General features: G+C 41.9%; 3 protein-coding genes across 3 annotated transcripts; 2 read left to right on the top strand and 1 right to left on the bottom strand.

The window, feature by feature from the left end:
* Positions 1-999: 999 nt before the first annotated feature.
* LOC107264066 (Bardet-Biedl syndrome 4 protein homolog) lies at positions 1,000-5,951 on the bottom strand. Its single transcript, XM_015731937.2, has 10 exons — positions 5,666-5,951; positions 5,356-5,498; positions 5,125-5,237; positions 4,967-5,061; positions 4,263-4,425; positions 3,574-3,727; positions 3,380-3,502; positions 2,492-2,663; positions 1,654-1,847; positions 1,000-1,534 (listed from the first exon to the last, which is right to left on the bottom strand). The coding sequence occupies exons 1-10, from the start codon at positions 5,745-5,747 to the stop codon at positions 1,439-1,441; spliced, it is 1,335 nt and encodes a 444-aa protein (XP_015587423.1). The 5' UTR covers positions 5,748-5,951; the 3' UTR covers positions 1,000-1,438.
* Positions 5,952-6,239: 288 nt separating this feature from the next.
* LOC107264106 lies at positions 6,240-7,218 on the top strand. Its single transcript, XM_015732012.2, has 2 exons — positions 6,240-6,484; positions 6,631-7,218. The coding sequence occupies exons 1-2, from the start codon at positions 6,468-6,470 to the stop codon at positions 6,980-6,982; spliced, it is 369 nt and encodes a 122-aa protein (XP_015587498.1). The 5' UTR covers positions 6,240-6,467; the 3' UTR covers positions 6,983-7,218.
* Positions 7,219-7,898: 680 nt separating this feature from the next.
* LOC107274667 (gastrula zinc finger protein xFG20-1) lies at positions 7,899-23,048 on the top strand. Its single transcript, XM_025080562.1, has 7 exons — positions 7,899-8,839; positions 12,637-13,124; positions 13,245-14,537; positions 19,117-19,128; positions 19,174-19,510; positions 19,593-20,439; positions 20,554-23,048. Exons 2-7 carry the CDS (start codon positions 12,655-12,657, stop codon positions 20,658-20,660), a joined length of 3,066 nt encoding a protein of 1,021 aa, XP_024936330.1. The 5' UTR covers positions 7,899-8,839; positions 12,637-12,654; the 3' UTR covers positions 20,661-23,048.
* Positions 23,049-24,420: the final 1,372 nt, after the last annotated feature.

The raw sequence follows: 24,420 nt of genomic DNA, 5'->3' as shown, positions 1-24,420 counted from the left end.
TTCATTTGTTTGTACCTTGAGAAAGGTGGAAAAAGAGAACAGGATGATTCGAAATAACATCTTGGATCTGGTATATCGCTGAGAGGGAAATTTTTTTTTAGAATTATTTCTTTGAAAATAAGAAAATTTGTTTGAGTATAAAATTCCTTACGAAGATGGAAATTTTTTACGAAAAATGTTATTTTATTTACAATTCGTCCTGACGCTGCCTTTTTTCTCATTGCGACCGTCACAGCCAATGGTTTAACATCAAGAATTCTTTGACGTTCGGTTGTCACGTATGAAAATACCTTTTCCCGTCTGTTGACATCGATCCACATTTTTCCACATACACGAACAAATGTCCGACTTCCAGGAATGTCTGGAAGCGACGAATTCTTTTCTTCATATACCATTCGACGTTGAAGTCTTGTAATTTTATTACCAGTAATTCACATAGAAACTTCTTTTGTTCCTATAAAACCATTTCAATTTCTGCAGTGACCATTGTGCATCTTATTGTATACACAGTATACAGTCAAGTTGAATTCCTTTAACACGTTTTATTTGGCATATATAACGGAGGAGTCTGACGTTTGAAAAACTAATTTCCTGACTCATGAATATCGTAATTAACTCGGGAGTGGTCAGGTGGGGTATCTGAGACACCAAAACTCAATGTTTCCTAAATGGAAAAATAAAATCACGCGATCTTTTCCATCTTAAATTGAACAAAACTGTCAAAAATGTTATATTTTTCAATTAGTGAATTAGACATTGACGAATGTCAAAAATCTTTCAAAAATCATGCGCAGTCAATAACGTATAAAGTAATATATTTTTTTTAAGCATGAATAAAAACTAAATCTGTCAAAATCCGATCCTTTGTCACGGCTGCCCAGTCTTTTATTCTTTATAAAGAGACAGGAAGCATATCCTTGAAGGTCGACTGGCAACATCCGGGTCAGGGGTTATTAGAAATAAAAGATGATCATCAGTTTAGGTATAAGAGAAAAGAAGTAGCGAATAGACTTTTCTATTCTATCTGATATTTCGGTTTCTCATTTTCCGCTTCCGCAGGGCAACCCGAGGTCTCTTGGAAGGCTGCGCGTGACTGAACTGCGTAAGAAGGTCTTTGCGTGCTGTGAGAAAATTGTGGGAAGCCGATTCAATTTCTGGGTCAAGACTGGGAGGGTGAATCTTCTGTGGAAGAGCCCAATTAACCTCGATGCATATGATATAACTAATAAATAACAATACAGCATGCTCAGGATTTCATTTTCAAAACAAATGAAAGATTAAAAATAATAACTTCCTTGTACACTAATGAAACACTGAAAGTTCTGTAGGTTGACATTTCAATATATTTTCATTGACCCAGCGTCCAAGCATCTCGAAGTGTCTTGACACCAGAATCAGAAAAGTCTTTAGGTGTCAGTTTTGAATTTCACAAGAAATTTCAGACCTCGTCGTCATTTAAAATTCTCTCGTTCTCGTCCTTGCTGTTGTCGCTACGACGTAGCTTGGCTGTCAGCTTCCTTGCAGTTTCTGCAACCTGCGTTAGAATATCGGAATATCGATATCAGGCAAATATCATTTGAATATCTGAATAGAAATCTGCATATATGCAAACGGGCCCAGCCCTAACCTACATGAATTTGTAGGCGCACCCACCTCGGGATCAACGTTAATTACCGCCGAGACGTCAGTTAGCGCTGTCAAAGTGTCAGCAGCCCTTTTCTGGTCGCCTTTGGCGTCAAGAATAATTGCGTAATTAATAAGTACCAAGGGATCCTGAGGTGCTAGGGAATGTGCCTTCGTTAATGCCTTCTCCGCAGCCTCCAAATCATCCAGTTGCCTGAGAGCCACTAAAAAATTCATAAATCAATAGATCGTTTAACTTCTAAGAAATTATTATCTGAACGCCACGTATTCTTTTTTTAAAATTAATATAAATAAATATAATAGCCCGGCAAGACTTTGTTCTGCTCTCATTAGTTAGTCTACAGAGGGAAATGAGGATTCCAGAGAATTTTTAAAATTCTTATGTAATTTCTAAGAAAATTCTTTTCACTTGTATACATGTATACCAGTATTGCTGATATATATGTACATTGGCATTGAAACTGGTAAAAGTTGGTGGAGGTAAAAGAAATATTTGATTCCTTGTACATTCTTCCTTAAATACAAGAAAATATTTGTAATACTTATTTCTACCTAAAAATCTTTTATTAATATGCATCATTTTATTTCCTGAGCCGGATAAGGACAAGTAAAATATAAAAATATGCAAATATACAAATAGACTGTAAAATATACAAATAAACAAGTATATACAAACTGTATCTCGCATTTGATATTTCCTTTGTTTTCCGATATACGAGAAATTCAATATTACAGATACGTTCGGCGTTCGTAAAGACGATTGTTTCGCGTCGACCCAGATACCGAGGTCCAAGGAAGCACAAAGGACGCTTCGTTGACAAGCAGAGAAATATCGAAAGACACTCACGTCCCAGTAACAAATATGGCGAAGGATGCATCGGACCTGCGGAAACAGCTGCGCACAAATAAGTAGCAGCCGAAGCTGGTTGACCAGTTGTCAAAAAGACAATTCCCAAATTGCAAGCTGGATACAGGGCCATTGGGTTCAAGTAATGCGCCCTCTTCAAGCAGCTGATCGCCTGGAAACACCAATAAGAAACACAATGCAAGTAATAATGATTCGAGGTATCATCCATCCTCTTTAATCCAGACTATTTCTGCGCGATGAAGAAGACCGGTTTCATTTATATCTAATGCGAAGCATTATTCACCATGTAAAAGTAACCAAGAAGAAATTTAACCTACTGCAATATCATCCCTCCATACATCTTTGGACAATAAATAATATTAGGGCGCAGGGTGGCAAACCAGACGGAAGCCGTATATTTTCTGTTTCGTCCCGTATACCGGGGTGAAACTAAATAAAGGTTACCTAAACTTATATATATACACACACCCATACACTGTTTAGCTAAACGCGAAAAACATCTTCTCATCTCGTCGATGATCAGTCGACCGGATATTGCGTCAGAATGACAATAGTATCGCGCGTCGGAGAAAAAAAGGTTTTGGCTCTTCTATTGAAAATCTTTAGCAACACGAGAATGTGGACTTGGACAATGGGTATGGTATTGGATTGTTTATTATTGTTTTATTCTAATTAAATATTTTATTTGTATCAAGATAAACATGAGTCCTACGTTTGGTAAGATGGCATGTATTTATGAAAAGGATTTCAAATGTATCCTAACCCTATACAGTCTCGTGAAGCTTTCCTAGAGCACAATAGACTTTGTCTTGTAAGATGTAGAAATTTAATATTGATTCAATAAATCTAAATTACATTTTTACTTACAGCGACGAATTTTTGCTTTCCATAGAAACACATTCCTACGTTATTCCAGAGGGCAGACGACTCTGGTATGGTCTGTGCAGCTATTTTGTATTTTGATAAAGCCACGTCGTAATCACGGTGTGTCTGAGGTTATGAAGAAGATAATTAACTGGTGAAAAATCTTGTATACCGTATTAGTGGGCTTTGGACTGTACCTGCATTATGGACGCCATGGGTAATAAAGCTTTTGAACATGTTGGTGATTGTGCCAAGGCTGAGCCGAATTGCTGGAACGCTCTTTGGGTATCGCCCATCTTTAAATACAGTAGACCCAATTCCGTAGCAATATTCTCACTTTGAGGAGAACCACTGAGGAGGTGAATGGTCGAAGGATTATTTAATAACGTTTGCGTAATAGGATGATATTTTAATATTTGAATTATCTATGAGAATCGTTGACGCTTGCTAATTCGGTTGCTCTTTTGAGTAGGTAAAAGAAAGTTTTTGTGAAGTATGGAGAAGACACACTTCATTGTCATTAGGTAACCCAGACTCGAAAAAACAAAGAAGAAATTGATTTTCAAATTAATTTCTAAAGGAGCTCAAGGTCAAGTTTTCTTTGTTCCCTTACTTCATTGACGTTTCAGATACTTGGAATTCACTGAAACAGTTAGAGATAAGCTTTCAAATATAAATTAAGAATTTTATCAATTTCGCAACTGTTTTTGTTTTTTAGTATTAATGGAGCCATGAAATCTTGATGATTATTAACCTATCTTTTGTTTGCTCCCCGCGTTTGATCTTGCCTTTCAAAATATTACACCAACGGCATCTCAAAGCTTAACGTAATATACGTATTTTAGAAACTGGAAAACATTCTCAAATTCAATGAAGCTCTACAAACTCTAAGGCTGATGTGTAAACACCGACGGCCTCTGTAACTTGATCGTCCATGATATACAGTTTTGCCAAAGCAATATGAGGCATCTCATCTTTCGTTAGATCAACAGCCTTTTTGAGATACTTCTTGGCTTCCTCACGTTTATCGAATCTGGTATAGCACTCGCCTGTAAACAATTAGAATTAAAATAAATTTTAATCAGGCATAAATATTAGACACTGGACCGAAAGTCGATTTTAAATAGCTTTATATTATTTATATGACTTTCCCATTCATCCATCTATTTTTGTGTTGTCAAGGTTTATTTTGGACTGTATATCCCGATTGGTTCTAAAATACTGAACTCGCACTTTGTCAAATTCTCTTGAGCCGGTATAATGGAACTACGTTGATCCAGCAGTGGGGTTAAATTATACGAAAAGATATTACAGCCGGTAGAACACTTCCCCGATAAGTATCTCGTATCATTAATACTTGTCGCATTAAACGGATATATCGCTTAATGGATCCTGCCTGTAGAGATTTATTTATTCCTCGTTTCAGTACATCAAAATATCAGATTAACTTAAAATTCGTGACAACCAATATTAAATTGTACCATACATAAGCTGGTGATACAAAGAAAGAAAACCCTATATTAAAATCGTAGTAACGGGCCTAACCGATGTTATAATGTGCATATATAATTATAATTGAGAGTAATTTACCAATATTATATAAAATCTCCCAGTCTGGGATTGCAGAAATTCTTTCAGCCTCCAAATAAGCCTCGAGAGCACGATTGTGGCTGCCCAACAAATACCTAAGATATAAGTTTATTAATTTTATTTTATTGAGTATAAAAATTGTTATATTTTTTGCGTACAGAGATTTAGCTATCTGCTTCACGTTATTCACATTTCGTGAATTTACGTTGTACGCATTTTGAAAGCAATCTAGTGAATCCTGTATCTTCCCTTCTTTTCTCATTATCAGACCCTGAAACAAAAACGAGGTTCCCTTATAAAGAAAATAATCAATTTTGTACACAAGGAAATTCTCTTCTTTGACTAAGAATACATCTTTTATTTAATTCAGCAAAAACTTCGACACTTACCTGCAAGTAATTAGCATATTCATTGTGTCCATTGGATCTCGTTAATTCCTCCTGAATAAGAATCTTGCATATTTTATACTCGTGCCGTGTATAATGCCTGTGCAATAACCAATTTCGACTCTCTATTGCTGGTATGTCCGGTACTAATAAAACGAAAGATTTTGAAATAGACAAATTTGAGATAATATTAACACGAGCAATTGGTAATAACCGTATGTTCCATGATAATTTTTACTTATGGAAATGCCGTTAAATATTTGTATAATTTTCATTGTGGACACAGTTGATAATGAAAACGTAAAGATTTTACCTTTCTTTGCTTTGTCAGTACTTAAACGTTGTGCTGCAGTAGCGTGCTGTATTCTACCATTGCTAAGTACATTGTTAGCCATTGTTGCTTGGGTATAACTCAATCCTAGGATAGATTTTCTCTTTGGTTTTTAACTTTCCGTAGTGATACTGCAACTTTTACCCGTGAAGTGTGCATTGTTGTGCTCAAATGTTACCGCGGCAACCGTTTGCTTAGGCCAAGTCCATATTGTATGTTCGTAAATGCACAATCAATAAATTTGTCTATTTTTGTATTCTTTTATTCATATAACATTGAGCTGACGTTATTTCGTCCTAATCGTTAGGATATGCTCGTATGTTCCTGCTGAAAAATATTTAAATACTCAAAATTGCCTTTACATTGAATATCCTGATTATATACAATTTATCATTTTTGTAATCGTAGATATCTCCTGTTAATATAAGCGATAGAGATTAAGCAAAGTTATTTAGTTGATTTGGTAATCAAATGTTTAATTAATATGCTTTTTTTAAAAAGATGTAATTGTTTAACGACTAATTTTTCTGGGACGCCTCTAGCGGATTCTTGGGAAACGACAGAACGTCATCTGTAAACGAACATGGCTGATGAGTGAAAGAAACATCCTGGAAGATCCAGAGTTGCCTGATTTAAAAGTGTTGTGCTTGAAATATTATTTGATATTTCCAGTGGTCAGAGTGAATTCAGGGTGTATTAAAGATATATAAAAAGTATAGCAATATGACATTATCAAGAGGGTTCACGTAGTAGAAGCTCTGACAAGAGAGCAGCTACATTGAAGATGACACAAGCCAACAGGTTAGTGTATATTTACATGACGTTGATGACTTATCAAATTCGTCAATCTCTATGACTAATCCCTATAACAAGGGATATACAATAATAAGAATTTAAACAAGAGGTTAAAGCTGTTTTCTTTATTGCGTTGTTTGAATATTCTTCAGGAAAAGAGGACGCACTATCGAAGAGGAGTCTGGAGAATTTATGCCACTAAGCAAGAGGATCAATAATCTTCACATAAATGGCTATGCTGCTCGATTACAAGAAAGTTCACAGGCGAAGATGGAATCAGATTGGGAAAATAGAAACTTTATGCCGTCACCAAACCACGCAGAACCATCTCAGGGTTCTTCATCATCTTCATCCTGCGATGGCTGTAGTTCCAGTAAAAGTAGCTACACTGCAGAATATAGACCTGATCTTGATGCCAATGATAATCCCTTCTATTACGAAAACAACAAGCTCTTGTATTCTTTATATATGGAACGCATGCAAAGAATGTCTGATCTTTACTGACCCTGCGTTCACTGGGATCATTTGAATCCTCTAGGACATTTTCAAAATATATATGGACATTTCACTATCATTTTTCCTCGATTAACTGACATACATGTCACTGACATAATGTGTCAAGTTCTGTGAAATCTCGTGTAGAAGACATTGATAAATGACTCCATCTAATTTTCATTACTGGGTTCATTAAAATGATATAGATGCAATTCAAATAAAAAAAATGACATATTAATTTTTAATCATGTTCTTTATTCTCAGTAAAAACATTACCTACAGCGTGACAGATAAATATTATACACAATTACATTCAACCTTCAAAATGTTGCGCGCGAAATATTCAGACGACTATGCTGCCCTCGGTGCTCCAGTGTTGAAATCCTGCAAAAACCCAACCTAACATAAATACAAATTCGATACGTTGCGCGCGCATGCAAGGTTTGTACAGCGCATGACAGTTACAATAAAAATAATGTACCCAGTAGTCCAAAGAAGATTATTCTCAACGAACTATTAACCATCTAAAAATAAATACCAATCAACGTCATTATTGCTCATAACAAAATGTGTTGTAATAAAATCCTGAAAATTAGATGTCCCACGCTCAATCATTAGTACCACAAGTCAATCCCGAGATGGCGCTTCCGTAGGCGTCATATTTTCTAAGCGAGTAAGTTCCGACATCGTTAATAAATCACGATAAAATATTATTACGTCTTGCAAAAGAAAGACAATAATGTATTATCAGTTACTAGAACGATGTCACAGTAAAATATTCACATCAGAAATACAAATATTGCAACGGAAGTTAATCGATTAAATCGGAGTACCACTAAGTCATCGTCAACGTGCATAAGGAAACAAGAGGACAGGCGCGCGTATCGTGAGGTCGTCTACGCCAGGAGCGTCGTGGTGTCTGTTTTTCCGTGGCGTAGGACGCAAACGTAACGTAAAGCGCAGCGAAGTACGGCATTGCCCGAACCTGCCGCCCGGTGGCTAAGTACCGTTAGCTTGTCGAATGTTACTCCTGCTGACGCGCACTACACTTCACGGCCATACTCGCGAAGTCAGGTCGGTAGTGCAAAATCCGGAAGCGCGTTTATGGCATCGTCCGCTAATTACAATTCCAATAATAAAAGACAAAATCTCTGTCCTTTCTAGATACTTTGACAGTTTTTTCCCGTCCGCCCGAAGTTCCGAATAGATCGTAAAGAGGGAGACGCGAGTGTCAGCCTTAGCTCGAACACAGTATAGACGCTTATTTGAAGATTACACGAGAGAAAATCTACACGCGCGTAATTTATACATTTATGTGCGTGTGACGTACATATACGTGCGTATGTATCTATCTGCCTCACGGTGTGTGATGTACACACAGAAAGTGTGTATATTCCATATGACGTGGTTTCACGAAGAGGATCATCGCGGTGTCCAGTGTGTTGGCGAGCTGGAATGAGGTTCTTGTAGAAATGAGAAAGTTGCTGCTACGCTAAGGATTGAGAACGCCAGGTATCCAGCCAGGCAGCAAGTTCAGCAATCAACAAACCAACCATTCAAGCAGTTAGAGTTACCTAGCTCTGAAGCTATAAAACAAAGTGAACTGCTATTGTGAAGTGGCCAGCTCGGCCATTAAGCCAACTTAGGCGGAGGTTTCTAACCAAAGCCGGAGAATAAGGCCTATATACCGTAGGTGGACACGCTTTGTACTTTTTCGAATGGACTCACATAGAGCAACTGAGTTCGTGCTAACTTCACTGTACGTTTAATAAAACGGATCAGTTTTCAGTGTTCAACTAGTCTGTACAGGGTGACAGTGTCTAGTATTGGTTCAAGTATTGCACTGCGACGAGGATTTAAGTACAAGTAAGTAGGACGCCGATGAACTCTCTATTTCTTCGTCCCTCTCTTTCTCTTTCTATCTCTCTCTCTCTCACTCTGTGCTTCTCTCTCGCTCTCTTTCGTTCCTTGTCGCTCAGCTGCGCGCTTTGTCTCTCTCTCTCTCGCTCTCTCACTAGCGCTTACTCCGTCTCTCTCTCGGTGCGTGCTCGGTGGCTCTCTTGCTGATGTAGAGAAGTAGTAGAAGTCTCTCGGCGTGGCGTGGCGTTGCTCGGCGCGTTTTCTCGCGATAGGGAAACAGAAACAGTAACCGAACTTTATTTCTGACGTACACGTATCCTGAAGACGGGTACACGTTCACACAAGAGGCGCACACATCGTGTCTTGAAGAATAAGGATTATCGGTGAAACAAAAGGAAGAAAAAAGAAAAGTGAGTACCAAGTCTGTCAGCCCAACGATACGAAGACGGCCGAACAGAGCCGACGTAGGTAGACTCAGTTCCTGAGAGACAGTAGCTGCTCTCGTGGTAGTTGTTTCTGTTGTTATTATCGTCGTCGTCGTCGTCGTCGTGGAAGTGGAGTTGGCGGTGGTGGCGGTGCTCGTGGTAGTGGATTCGCGGGCACAAGACCGAATTCGCAAGTAACGTTATACGCCCGGGGTGTTTGAGGTTAGAACGGCGAGGATGATCGTGGCTCAGCGTGTGGAAAGCGTGGACGAGAAACCGCGAAACGGTGGCCACAGAGCGCACCCACCCCAAGACACTAAAATCGTCGCGGGGACCTCGCCGTGGCTCACGGCCTGGCTCCGGCTGCCTTTGGTGGGGTGGTTGGAGCTGCGGACAGTGGTTGAGAGCCTGGTGGGGTTGGAAATTGCGTGGTGGTGGGTGCCCGCCGAGGTCTCCGAGGCCCCTCCGTGGCATCTCGCTGCCTCTAACCCGACGAGGTGGGGGTGTAAACAACAGCCCTGCCTTGGCTTGCCTTCTGCCTTCGTTTCCTTAGCTTGCCTTTGCTTTGCTTCACTTACATCAACTTGTGTCTGACTCTGGACTCACATCTCTTCCATTGACTTGAAGTGCCTTACATTCCTCTGCTTCCTTCCTACATTGCTTTATTGGCGTTCGTCGGCCGTCTTGTCCGACTTGACGACGCCTTCGCGTTGTTTGTCCGTCACGTTCCAGTGCATCCCTACTGTTCTTGGCTTCGTCAGTGCAGTAGTTTTCGCATATTTTTCCCTGAATATAGATATATTTCTTTCATAATTACATATATATGTATATATGAAATATTTTTTATCTCTCGGAAATTCTGAATTCTCGGGACTATTTTTTTATATCGTGTTAGCTGAGAATAATCATGGCGGACATTTTGCTGACGTGTCGAGTCTAACCGGATGCCTTTTATGTTTCCCTGTTTTTGTAGAGTCACGGCGCAACACGGCCAACGCCCTGAAAAAATTCTTCAGTTACGCTTTCTTCATAGCCTTTCTCTTTATCTATATAATTACCCTAAAATCATCCCTTAACAGGACACGTTAACGTGCTGTGATGTTATTACGGTTATTTTAAGAATATTCTCGAGACACATTCTCTCGTATTCATCGAAGGAAACATGAGAGTGTACGTTGCGTAGGTTGAACGCGTAGTAATACAGCCTTCGTGCATCTCGTGGCGTCCCTGGCGGCCATGTTGGCTGCGTCGGCATCGGCGTAGTAGTCGCGCACGGTGAATATGCGTCGCATTGGCAAGAATCCTATGTCATGTACGCACTTTGTGATAATTAAATGACAGGTTAGAATTTCTTACGGAAACATCGAGTAGTAGAGGAAGAGAGAAACGGTGTCTGAAATGTTGCTCTGTCTCGGCTGGCGTTTAAAATGCATCCTGTGTGTAATCGGCGTCGACGCCATTACGTCATGCGCCTTACGAAAGTCAGAGTCGTCTGTCTCTGTCGCCGCATTAAACTCGAAGTTGTCGAGGTAGATAGAAGACGTTAGACGTAGGTAGAGTTCAGAGAAGATCACGAGGACGATACAGTTTTTCGTACGGTTAGATCGCGCATTTACATTCGTCACAGGCTAGGATATGGTGTAACTGGTGAATGTAGAAACGTATCGGAGGTAAATGGTTCCAGTAGGAGGCAAGTCGATCGTTCCACCCGGGTCGACAGCCGATAATCGTAGGTGCCCGTTTGTTATTATTTAGTGCGTATCAGAAGAGTGTACTGCGCGACGACGTCAAGGACGGCACGTCGGTCCTGGTTAGTCTGTACGTGGTGCGCTCTTTTCATCTCTTAATAGTCTCAAAAATCCCATCCTTCCATTTCCACTTCGTTCCGTCCCGTTCAGTTCCCTACCCTGCGTTGCCCTACTCTATCCTACCCTACCCCATGGTAGGGTTCCCCACTGTCCGCATTCTTGATTGGAATCCCTGGATAGGCGTTTGGAGTATCCCTTCTTTCTTGAAGTACCCCTACCCTTGGCGGTGGGACACATCCGCAAATAGACACCCTGAGGCCCTCGTGTCTAGAACTCTCTGTACCTGCCTCTGAACTTCCGATTCCATCCGCTGCTTTCTGACTTGACTTTCCTCCTTGGAGAAAGATCGGAGACTAGGCCAGGGAAATGTGAAGTAAGCTCTAGTTCGCGTCAAGTTCCCGTATTCCCACCTATGGATGTTCCCATCGGGATCGCCACCACCTCAAGCTCCAAGTCCACCTCCCTCAGGGATTCCCTTCCTACTGGTCATGAGGAACGTCACATACAAAGAGGAGGAGGCGTCCCTCTCCCATAGGCTATACCCTATCCCCTACTTTGGTACCTCGCTGATGTTCTCTCCCTTCTTTGGGATCACCTCCACCACCACCAGTACCAGAGCTTCGTACTGGTAGTACTACGTCTGGCTGCCACCTCCTCTTGGTCATCAGCCACCTCCGTGCCAGCCAGCTAGCCTTCTAGTCAGCCAAAGAGTCAACCAGCCAGCCAACTCTACTAAAATACGGCTGGCTCAATGTATTCTCTGCTGGTCTGACACCGCTGTCGCTGCCCCACGAGCTGACATCAGCCACCTCCGCCATCGGCATCGCCACCGCCACCAGCATCGGCAGCTTCTACCCCCTACGTGGGGCACTACTAGCTGCTGGAGTGGGGTGCGATCCTGGGCCACTTTGAGGTCTATCCTCCCTGCTCCCGGTTCCCCATTCTGGTGGGGGACCCAGGGGTGAGGTGGGGGATACCCTCACCCCAGCCTCATTACTCTCCCACACACGAGAATCGTGACGGTGGAAGCTGAGGTGGTGGTTCAAGAGGAGGTGTTGAACACATCTTCCAATGTCTGAGAGTATCATCAGCTGACATGAACCTATTCTTACGCTTGCACCATCACATGATACCATGACAACCACCATAGTATACCGTAAACAGTACGAGCAACGGGATGAATTTTCCACGTGTCCTCGTGTTTTATTGTCATATTATAAATCCTACCCTTGTACTCTTGAGGCACGTGTCTGTACTTTGGATTGTCCCTTTCTTTGTTTTAGTTTTACCGATCCTTCCTTTGACTGTACGTCACTTGTCTTTTCCTCGTCTCTGCTTTATCGTCTTCTATTGCCTTACTACAACCTATACTCGTGTTACCATCATTTCTGCCTTCCCGTTAGATACTTTTTGCTGATTACTATATTCTCATGAAGTCTTTGTAGTAGACACGAGAAACGTAGTTTAACAAATTCAAAAAATATATATATTTAATATTTTGTACTATTGATGAGATAATTTTCAATATATACAGTGTGTAATTTTTTTATTTTTCTGGTGCTTCTTTCAGGATTGATCCGGGGGTAAGATGAATTTCACCCCGTTCCCTGGCTTCACGACTGGCTCGCTACCTACGGGCACCGTGCACCAGTTCGCCACTGCAAAATTTGCACAGAATCTCACCACTGGCGGACAGGTTGTTGGTGTTCTGTCCGGTGGGGAGGGTGGTGTCCACTATCTGAGGCCAGTTGATCCAAATGGCTTTGCCGTGGCCCAGGGTAGCAACAGTCAACAGCAGCAGATCATCACGTTGCCAATCACTGTACCTGGCAAGGATGGCACTCAGCAGCAGCAAACCGTCCAGATCCAGGTGGTCAATCCGAGTGTCACGCAGAGTGGAAATAGCGGTGATCAACCAAAGTACCACTTGGCACCAATATCCTTGGGACAATTCCCACAGGGGGCTGCCACTGTACTCACTGTTGCCTACAGCCAACAGGGTCCTGACGGCGTTCAGATCCAGGTTCAACCTCAGAACACAGTTGCCACGACGCAAACGTAAGTGACAGACTGATTATATCAGGACTGATACCAGTGCACAACCTGGTACACGACATTCCAGGTCGTGCACTATGTTCTACGGGAATAGTTGTCAGTACGAAAGTTATTATTTTTCAGGTCCGACCAGACGACTCAGAGTACTTCGACAGCGGTGACGACCACGTCTCAACAGACGATCCAGCAGACAGTTCAGCTACCTGGTGCTCCCGAAGGTCTTACGGTGGTCGCGCAGATACCTCAAGATCTCATTCTTCGCGAGGGCATGGATGAATCTAAGGAGGATGTGAAGGAAGGTACCACTCCGGTAGCCCTGATTAAAAGAGGCAGTGTCAAGAATCAAGGGAATCAGAGTAACGAGGAGTTTATAACCTCGATGCCGGCAAGTTGGCAGAGTCTTGCAACTCCTGGCAGCACTGTGGCCGACTACCTTTCTCGTTTACCTGCGAGTACTCTTCCGTTAAGTCTTCATCACTTCCTGAAGTTCTCCGCGGAGACGATAAAGCGGGAGGCCACTATAGAGTCCAGTCCGTTGGGTGCTGATGGTCTTGACGCGACCGGTAGTACTGCTTCTGGTGAACAATCTGTGCATATAACGGTAGCCGGGGGCGAAACGGAAATCATACCCGACGCTGTGGAAGGTCAGGAACCAGGAACGAAGCCAAAGCGTAAGAAGAAATATAAGAAGAAGCCTCCTAAGCCGAAAAAGCCGAAGCCAGGACAGGTGAGCATTGTGACAGCTTTAGATGGGACCACCCTATTCTGCTGTCCGCAGTGCAACATGGCCTATCCAGAGAAAGAACTCCTAGAGCAGCATCTAATTGGTCATAAAATCGAAAGGCGATTCATTTGCGATATTTGCGGTGCTGGTCTCAAACGCAAGGAACACCTGGAGAGACATAAGCTAGGGCACAATCCAGACCGACCTTTCATATGCTCCATATGTATGAAGGGTTTCAAGCGGAAAGAGCATCTCAACCTCCACTTTGTCATTCACTCTGGTGAGAAGACTGAGGTATGTACCGAGTGTGGCAAGGCTTTTTACAGAAAGGATCATCTACGGAAGCACGCGAGGTCTCATCTTGCGAAACGTGCTAAGGAAGATCCTCTGGGTACGTCAGATAATTCGCAAAATCAGCAGCAGCAACAACAGCAACAGCAGCAGCAACAACAACAGCAGGCACCGGATCAGCAACAGCAGCAACAACAGCAGCAACAAAATTCCGTCTCAGATCTTCAGCAATCCTCGGTATCGGAATTGCAACAGATTCAGATTCAGGTGGGGCAGGGCTCCCAAGCACAGATTCACCAGATAGCTGTGAGCGAACAGTCCACCGTTGTGCTACCTACCGCCGCGGAAACGGGGGCTATGGCGATGATGCATCATCAGCAACAACAACAGCAACAGCATTAGCAAGAGCCTACCGTCCCGGGCCAAAGCACCGGGCGGTACTTCCGATTCAATCATCAACAGGCCAAGGGTAGATCTAACAAGCAGAGCATCGCCGCCGACTGATAACGATTCGACTGACAATGAATACTACGGATATATATCATAGATGGAGCCACGAATCTGAGGATTCTTTGTGCCAAGAGGCAAACTAGTGGAGAGAGAAAAAGCGGCAACGTTGCGTCTCTGCGACATCGAAAAAAAAGTGAAATTAGGAAATCGGAAACTCGAGAGTTCACCAAGTGACAAAAGTGGAATTTTCTAATAGTAGTAGTAACAATAATAATATACGTACCGTGAAGAATTACGCGAGATTCATTTTTTTAGATAGGAAAGAAAGAGATGAATTGCATGAGAGAGAGAGAGAGAAAGAGAACGAGAGTGTGAGATTTACGAGAGCGGGTACGACGTCATTCTCCCAAAATGGATTATTGATCTGCGTACAGCTCTTCAATAATTAATTCAGAAACAAGTGATCATGTCGCGTGCGACTGTTGTATATTTTTTTGACGTACAAGCAAAAAAGAAAGAAAGGAATCAAGTGAGGAAATGAAATAAAAATTTGTCACAGGGAAAATTATTAAAATAGAAATTAAAAAAAAAGCACGATACGTTGGCAAGTGGTGCAGGAATCCATTTAGGGAAGGAAAAAGATCATTTTTCTTTTCTAAAATTATATATAAATATATATATATATATATATATATTAGATAGATAGATATATATAGATATATATTAAATAAATGGTAATAGGGCTGGCACAGGCTACGGGTTGGCATTGTAAATACAGCAGCTTTCCCATTCGATTAATACACATACGTAGCTTTTATATTTTTTTTCGCGTGGGGATTCGCGATTTCTTTCGCATCTAATTGTATTTAGACATTTAGAACAATTATTCTTCAAGTTTCTTTCAATGTCCGTTCGTAATTGTTAAAATTCACTGCGCAGCTAAACTTCACGAATCGCGTCTCTCCCTTTCTTGGCGATTCTGCTGTTGCTTCTTCTTTCTGATATCCATGCAGTCATGAATCTGCTTCTTTTTCTTTTATTTTCTTTCATTCTCAACACTCATATTTATATTCTACTTAAAAGCGGTGGGCATAATCAGTGCATCGCCGATGCACCGTGATATGATACGGCTAACGTGCATTGTATAATAAGAAAGGGAGTATCGATGACACAAATAATTGAAAAAAAAAAGAAAATCTAAGAAATTCAAATAATAACGAATAGCATGAAGATCTCTGCCCAGCGGCGATGAGCACGGACGCGACAACGGGCAATGTAAAAAAATTCAATTCTTTCATCTCGACAACAAAGGAAAATGCAGAATCTATCGTTGTAACAATCTGAAATAATGTAAAAAAAATGGCAAAGAATCCTCTCGACTCGTGAGAAAAAGAACACGTAGATACGTAGAGACACATACCGAGAAGAAATTAAACAGATGATCACATTTTAACAGACGCACTAGGTAGACAAAAGTTATAAAAAAAAAGGAATAAACGCACGCGCGTGCATAAATACGTTTTTTGTATTGTAATTATCGCATTAAAATGGCAGTGGGTATACATAGCTATATACGAGAAATATTATTTTATGATAATTATATAATTATTATTATTATCATCATAGCTATTATCATAGTCGTAAAGGATAGACTGTAAGCCATTTTCATTGTTACTTACATAAATATTGGAAAAAAAAGTAAAATAAAACGTACATTTAATATAAAAGTATGCAATGGGAATTGTCACCTGTCATATTCATCCATATGCATTCAGTCTGTTTCAATGAAGTAACAAGCAATACAGCCTGTGTCATTGTTGCTGACGACTATCAATAATGCGAGCACGTCGATGACTTGTCATTTATTCATAAGCGTAAGAGACGTATAAGAACTGCTTTATAGCATTTCTCCAGGATGTACGTCGCAACTACGTAGATGTCTAGGCACGGGGATTATATGCGGGGATATAAGGGTTGGTGCCATTCGCGAGGAAAAGGAGGACAAGGGTTGTCCGTAATAGCAGCTATAGCAGCAACAACAGTTATGTGCCCAGTAGTAACAGTGGGGTAGCAATGGTGCAGTATATGCCTGTATCTTTACGTGTTCCCTGAAGAGAGGGTGATCTAAGGTTAGGGTGAGAGATCAAACGAGGTGAGATGAGTCGCTTCGCGGGGGGGTTGCGTTGCTTCGAGCGATTCCAAGTTGAGCCTCTCCATCCCATCCTCACCCTTATCCTCCCACTCCACTGGCATCGTCGCCACCAATGGATTCGGGCATTTTCGCCGGCGCGGTCATGCCACTCTGTGCGCGAGGGAGAAAGAGAGAGAGAGAATGATACGGACTGGGGCTTAAATGCGCGAGTGAGGACGCGAGGGGTTGAGAGGGAGAAATGGGGAGAGAAAAAATAGTTAAGAGGCGGACACAGTAGAGGGCGGACGGTGGGGTGAGAATGCCGACTTGAGAGACAGGTGTCAACGGCACTCGTGCCAGGGAAAATCTTTTCAGCAATATAATACGCACGGCAAGGGACAGGAGAACGGTCGTGCGATTAGGGTTAACGATTACGTGACAAAAAATACCAGGAAGGAGAGCCGACGGGAAGTAGCTGCATAAATGGTGAGCAAAATCAGGCAAGAATTTTAGCGCTATAGTGGGCATGTAGTTAGGGAGAGAGAGAGACGAGAAGAGAATGAGAGTACGCGCGTGTGTGTGTGTGTGTGTGAGAGAGAGAGAGAGAGAGAGAAAGGGTAGAGATCAGAAAGGTGCTACATAGAGAGAGACGAGAAGAGAATGGAGAGCCGACGGGAAGTAGCTGCATAAATGGTGAGCAAAATCAGGCAAGAATTTTAGCGCTATAGTGGGCATGTAGTTAGGGAGAGAGAGAGACGAGAAGAGAATGAGAGTACGCGCGTGTGTGTGTGTGTGTGTGAGAGAGAGAGAGAGAGAGAGAAAGGGTAGAGATCAGAAAGGTGCTACATATTCCGTGCACGCTAGACCAGTGGTATGTATAGTACAGGGTTGTTGACGTGGGTGACGCTGGTGGCGTTAGTGATGGCCGCGAAATAAAGAGGGCGGAAGGATGAAGCATCACGAACGCCACGAAATACTGAGTGGCCGCTGGGACAAGTAAAATTGGTAACGATAAACCGCTTTTTGACTTGAGCCGCCGTAGCGGAGCCACGTATGTATAATACTGTGGGTACTGTGCAATGTGCCGACAGCACTGAGCACTGCTCTGCGCCGATGGAAGGCAGTGGTGCCGGTCGGCCATTTTCTCCAGAATTTCGTGCGAATTCGGCCCCCGGGTTATCGACTGCCTGTGATACACACCACCGTTCGGGTGCTGAGTGTGGGTTCATATAGGGGAAGAGACGCCTATTTCTCCCACTACTAAGGTTCCCCTATCATTTTCGTTACTCCCACCTTCTCGCTAAATTCTCCCCGATCTGACAGCATCGCGCAGCCCCTCCGCTCCGTAGGTTCCCGTTCCTTCGAAATTACTCCAGGCGATACTCCTCCTGGTATAACCCTACCCCATAGAGAGAAGTAACTTCAGGGTACGGTTGCCCCGTCCGTGCCGACGACGCCGACGCCGCCGCGAGTATCTTCGACCAAGGAACCGGACGCAAAAATATCCCATCAGTTTGCAGTCGGGTGGCTCCCGATTTCTATTTTCTTTTTTTCGTTTTATCCCGGGTTTGGGATTGCGAGGGAGATTGCTCCTCGCGCCGTCGTTGCTTTTTTATTTTCTCATTAATTTTGTTCCCTTCGTTGTCGTCGTCGTCGTCGTCGTACCAATAGACGATCAAGTGATTTACGACCCCTGGTGCTTCTTTATCCTCGAACCTTTCAACGTTATATTTCGCGTGTGTGTTTATTCGTATTCTGGAGTGTCCCGTCACGCGGTGTCGCGGCGCTACCTTTTCACCTACATCTATTCCATTTCTTGTTCATCATCATCCTCATCATCGTCATCATCTTACGGCGCCGCCGGCGTGAGTAAATAAAACCGAGGAGGTCGCCGCGAGCGCGAATGGTGATGCCATTGTGACAGCGGTGTGTTTCTCGACCCTTTTATCTGTCGTACGAGCGAGACCTTTTATGTTTGTGGTGGCTACCGTCCCGTTTCACTTGATGTGTCATGATTAAATAATATCGTCCTGAGCAACGACGACGCGCACCACTGCTCCATTGTCTGGTAAGACTCCGGGATAAGGAGTAACACGTTTTACGGAGGCGCCGAAAAACATGGGGAGAAGGACGCCACTGTGAGTTAATACTCTTGTTAATTAGGATTCATATATTTGAGGGAATTATATCATGCTCTGTGAAAATGTATTTCACTCTGCATTGTGTATTAAATGATTTATCAAATGTAAAGGATCATCTTTGTCTAGTGGAATAGTAAATATCAGTTATTGTATCCTCGCAGTAGCTGGATATATTATTAAGGCAGTGTTCGAGATAGAATATTCAATATAAGTTTATCAAGTTAGGTTTCAAGTCATCGAACATACTTTCTTGTGTAGCACTGCTGTAAAGTATTTTTTAATTGTAAACAGGTTTTCCTTCCAGGTATCTGATTGACGGTCTGCAATGAATTTCCCGCCGTTTGGAGGCCACTTTCCTGGTACTATACCAAGTATCCACCAGTTTGCAACTGACGGTTCTGGCGGTGCCGGGGCACGCTACGCTAATCATTTTCCCAACCAGCCTCCTATTGGAGTGCCGGTTGTGGGAAAATATCGTCCTGAGACCAACGGTGTGCAAACTCCTCAGTCCCAAGTGATGATGAACAACAAGACTACCTATCCGAACAGCAACGTTCATCATTATCCAAATGTACCATATTCTCAAGCACAATCTGTTCAGCAGAGACCTTCCAATTCTCCTGGAATGCAAGAAAAGCGCACCTATCACCAGGTATTGTAAATTTTATTATTGACCAGTAAGCCTTGAAATATGATGATACTGAATTACTATCACATCATTATTTCTTTATCAGGCTACGGAAACAATAAATCAACAAGATGTTTGCAACCTCCTTCAGGAAAAAGATAAATCCAAAGACAAGAAGTCGGAGGATCAACAAAGGAACGGTGAAGCAGCCAGTAACGGTGGTCAGCAGGAGTACACGATGCATCAACATCATCAACAGCATGCGCATACCCAGACCCCGGCCAGTATGCCAGCAACCTGGCAATCCTTGGCAACACCAGGATCTACTGTCGCAGACTACCTCAGCCATTTACCAGCCAGTACTCTACCATTGAGTCTTCATCATTTCCTCAAGTATTCAGCAGAAAGCATTAAGAAAGAGACAGAGATGGCACAAACAACCTCAGTGGCAGTGGCTACAACAACTACTCCAAATATAATGATGTCTCCTACGAACAAAAAAAAGAAGAAGAAGAAAGCTCCGAAGGAGAAGAAACCCAGGCCAAAACCTGGTGAAATACGTTTAACCACAGCCTTGGACGGTTCAACTTTATATTGTTGTCCCGAGTGCCACATGGCGTACCCCGAGCGTGAGCTCCTGGAACAGCATCTCCTTGGCCATACATTGGAACGAAGATTTGTCTGCGACATTTGTGGTGCCGGTCTCAAAAGAAAAGACCACCTTACCCGTCACAAACAGAGTCACAATCCTGAACGACCTTATGTCTGCACTGTGTGCTTAAAGGCCTTCAAAAGAAAGGAACAGCTGACTCTGCACTTCGTCATTCATTCCGGGGAGAAGAGACACGTGTGTACAGAATGTGGCAAAGGATTTTACCGTAAAGACCATCTTCGGAAGCACACGAGGAGCCACATCGCCAGGAGAGTCAAGGCTGAGCTCAGCCAGAATGCCGGTAAGCATACAAGACGTTGCTTAATAGACACACTCAGATCTAACCTAACGTATGGTCTAGTCACATAAGTTAACTCAAGCTAACCTAAACTTTATCATTAAAATCCTGCTACAGGTACACAGCAATCCCAGCAGCAGAACAATACCTCGAGTATGCAAACGACGACGGTTACGACGGCGTCCGTTCTTCCTGGTGGACATCCGGGTCCTCTTCTATCCTGAGCCCCGCCACCAGGGAACTTTCAAGTTCCCCATCCGAACAACATAATTCATCCTCATCCACCTCATCACACGCTTCATCATCATCATTTGACGGCTGTTAATGTGGCAGCGCATCAATCTAGCGTGGCAACACTTGCTACACCAAGTCACTACCAGGCGGCAGCGGCGGCGGCGGCGGCCCACGAGCTCAGCTTCCTAGGCCACGTCAAAGATTTCTGAGAGCAGGCAAACGCTTCGGCCAAGAGGTAGCGTCATCCTAGCATAATAACGCTTGCGGACATTTTTTCTCATTTTCTGACCACCTCGTGACCTTTTGTCTCAAAGGGTACGCTCTGGGGTACGTTCAGAAACCTGTCAGGAGTGGACTCTAGTGTCATTCTATCCTCTGCATAATAACGATAATAAAAAGAGACGCAACGTGCCCGAGTTTTCCTGAGTAAGATTTCTGAACGTATTTCTGTACAACTAGATTGTTCAACACTCTATTGATAACGTACTATTTTCTGTGCGTATCCATGCTTCAGAGAAAGCACCCATGATCCTTTAGCAGTGACAACAGGGGACGAGGTCACATGGTCAATTTTGAGACAACGAGTCTATTAACCCTTTCATTTCTAAGTTATTAAAAAGACAAAAAAAACAAAGGTACTTATCGATCCAACTGAGAAACCTATCGGTACATTTGAAACGCAGAGATAAAATTGTGCTTTCTCTTTTTCCAACCACTTGACCTGAAAGGGTTAATCCCTATCTAGTATTTCGCATCTTAATGTTATTAGTACTCGTGGAGAACATTTTGTGCGGGATACTAGGTACCAGCAGAGCAAGAAAAAATTAAATTAAGTATAAATGACGCCATTCCGTTAACAAGCAAAAGCCGAAGCCTGAAAATGTACGAGTGTCGTTAGTAAAGCGCACGATGATAAAAGAAAAAGAGAGAGACAGATATGGAGAATGCACTTTTTCTTTTCGAAATAATACCGTTTACCTCGTTTTACAAGAACAACAAAATGTAATAACCTTTCAATCGCCGTACACAAACACTTCTTTTAATATACCCAAGCATACCAATGTAATTTTATTTCGAACAACGGACATAAGAACAGCTGATTATATGTAAATTGGTACGAGTGTCGTTTCGAAGGAAGAACACGATAACAAAGTGAATGAAAATGGCCGCTTTTCTCCGATCGTGCCGACGGTATAATAATGAAGAAGGAAAGAAAAACCAAAATTTTCTCCTTAGAGACTTAGTTTTAAGAGCCTTTTGACGCAGAGAGTTTTGCCATAACGCGCGTGAGAGACAAAGCATATTTTTATGGTAGCTCTATACATATAATATACATAAACATAAATATATAGTATAGTATATATGACAAGTAAATAAGTTCGTAAGCGAATGGGAAATACGAATGGTATGGTAATAGGTCCGAAAATTAATATAGTACGTCTAGTAATGATCTCCGCTAGTATTTCCTCGTGATTTTTTCTAGCGCTTGGTACCTGCTACCGTACCATTGTCTAAACACGTAATTCCAAACTCGTCATTCGGGGTCGAAGAGAGTGAAACAGAGATACAGAAAAAAAAAAAAAACTTTTTGGACGCGCGAACGTCGCGCGACAAAACCGCCTTCTCGTTTTTTCAAGAGCGCCCGCCCGGTTCTTTTTTTTCTTTAATCTCGAGCGTGCAACAGTCCAATGTGAAATTCGTAAAAAGAAAATTGGAAAATACATTAAAATTAAATATGTGGCAATATATATATATTTAAAAGAAGATATATATTATAATGTACTATATTCGAAAGAATTGTCAAGGAATTTTATTATTATTATTTCTTTTTTTTTTTCATTTTAATCGCTTGACTCTTATACTCGATAGACCCCACCGTAAACTTATTTAACGACGATACACTCGTTGAAAAAAGTATTGTTCATTTTAATTTGCGCTTCTTTTTTCGTTTTTTCGAAAAAAAGAAAATAATTTTGTACATGACTTTTAAAACTTTCGAGGTACGTCGCCTCGAATTATATATATGTGTGTGCGAGCAAGGGATACTTTGGGGATACGAAAAATTAAGGGTGCGTTCACAATAGCAAGCTAATGTTTTTTTTTTAAACTACTACCTTAGGACATCACAGCTTTGAAATTCTAATCTAACGAAATATTTCTAAACCCTTTATGCTCCTGAAAACAGTCATTACGCTGAAAATTCTTTGAGGACGGTCCCCAAAACAGCCACTTGTTCTCAAAATAGCGACTTCTTAATTAAAATCGTCCCCAAAGTATCCCCCAGCAACAAATATAGGAATACGCATATATACAGGGTGTACTACTATAATATATCGTTTTTTTAAATTTAATTATACCACTCACTATCCGAAAGAATTTTTAAAAAAAAATTATTTTGTCCCCCAGAAGGCTCTAGCGGCGAGCAGTTAATTTCTCAAGGAACTTACATTCCTCGGATAAATACTCGCAACACGTGGTACAGCCTGTATTTGAATGTACAACATATACTATATAAAATATATATATTTAATGCGAGTCCTCATGAATTTCACATAAAAATACCAGGCCGAGCTCGTTCGCGTACATTGACCCGCCATTTGTCATATTGTTGCGGTATTACATATATTGTTTCTCTCGTTAAAAAAAAAATTATTCCATTCGTCTGCCACTCTTCTTGGAATCTCTCATGGAAATTCTTGATCTCGTTTTATTATTATTTCCATCGAGTCCAATACTATTTTGTTTTTTAATTACCGATTATTTGCGCAACTAAGGTCACTCCGTAGTCGCGAGCGTTCCTTCGTTTCTTTTACATTAAACTCGCAATAGTCATTGGGTGCGTTTCCATTGGTTTTAAAAAAATACGTTATATATATATATTATATATACAGGGTGTTCCGAAACTACCTGACCCCGGTGGGTATGGCGGTGTTCGGATGGCTTCACTGATCACGAAAATGACCTTCTTTTTGTCCGGAAAGTCATAGTTTTTAAATGGGAGCAGGTCAAAGTTGACCAATCAGAGGGAGGCGTCAAGAGAAACGTAGGCACCTGCGAACTCTGAGTTTTCTTCCATCGCTTTTGTTTCTCGGTGGCTTCGGGCAGGATGACGTCAGCCGAAGACATGCCTATTGGAAACAAGAAACAAGCCACCGACAAACAAAAGCGAGGGAAGAAAACTCAGAGTTCGCAGGTGCCTACGTTTCTCTTGACGCCTCCCTCTGATTGGTCAACTTTGACCTGCTCCCATTTAAAAACTATGACCTTCCGGACAAAAAGAAGGTCCTTTTCGTGATCAGTGAAGCCTCCCGAACACCGCCATACCCACCGGGTCAGGTAGTTTCGGAACACCCTGTATATATTAGACATACAGTACACCTGTTTGGCCTATTCCTTAATTTTCTTAAAAGTCTAATGGAAACGTACACTCGATGGTCCGTTATGGCAAGTCATGCTTTATTATTAGTATTATTATTATTATTATTATTAACATTAATATTACCGTTATTAAAACGGGTATCTAAAATTTGTTTCATCGTGCCATCTTCAATTTACATGCATCCTTCATCTTACCATAGATTTCTTTTGTATTTCAATTTTTTTTTGTTTCTTATTTTCCCTTTAAATGTAAAACGTGAGACTTTGAGACTTCCTTGAGCGTACCCAGTACAGCCAACTTTAGTTTTAAGCCCTGTGTATACATACGTAATGTGTATGTACGTAAACGTCCGTGATTATATTGTAGAGTAG

The sequence above is a fragment of the Cephus cinctus genome, unplaced genomic scaffold (assembly GCF_000341935.2).
Source record: "Cephus cinctus unplaced genomic scaffold, Ccin1 Ccin1_scaffold0013, whole genome shotgun sequence".
NCBI lineage: Eukaryota > Metazoa > Arthropoda > Insecta > Hymenoptera > Cephidae > Cephus > Cephus cinctus.
Note: the sequence above shows the minus strand (reverse complement) of the source record. Positions and strands in the feature narration are given on the sequence as shown.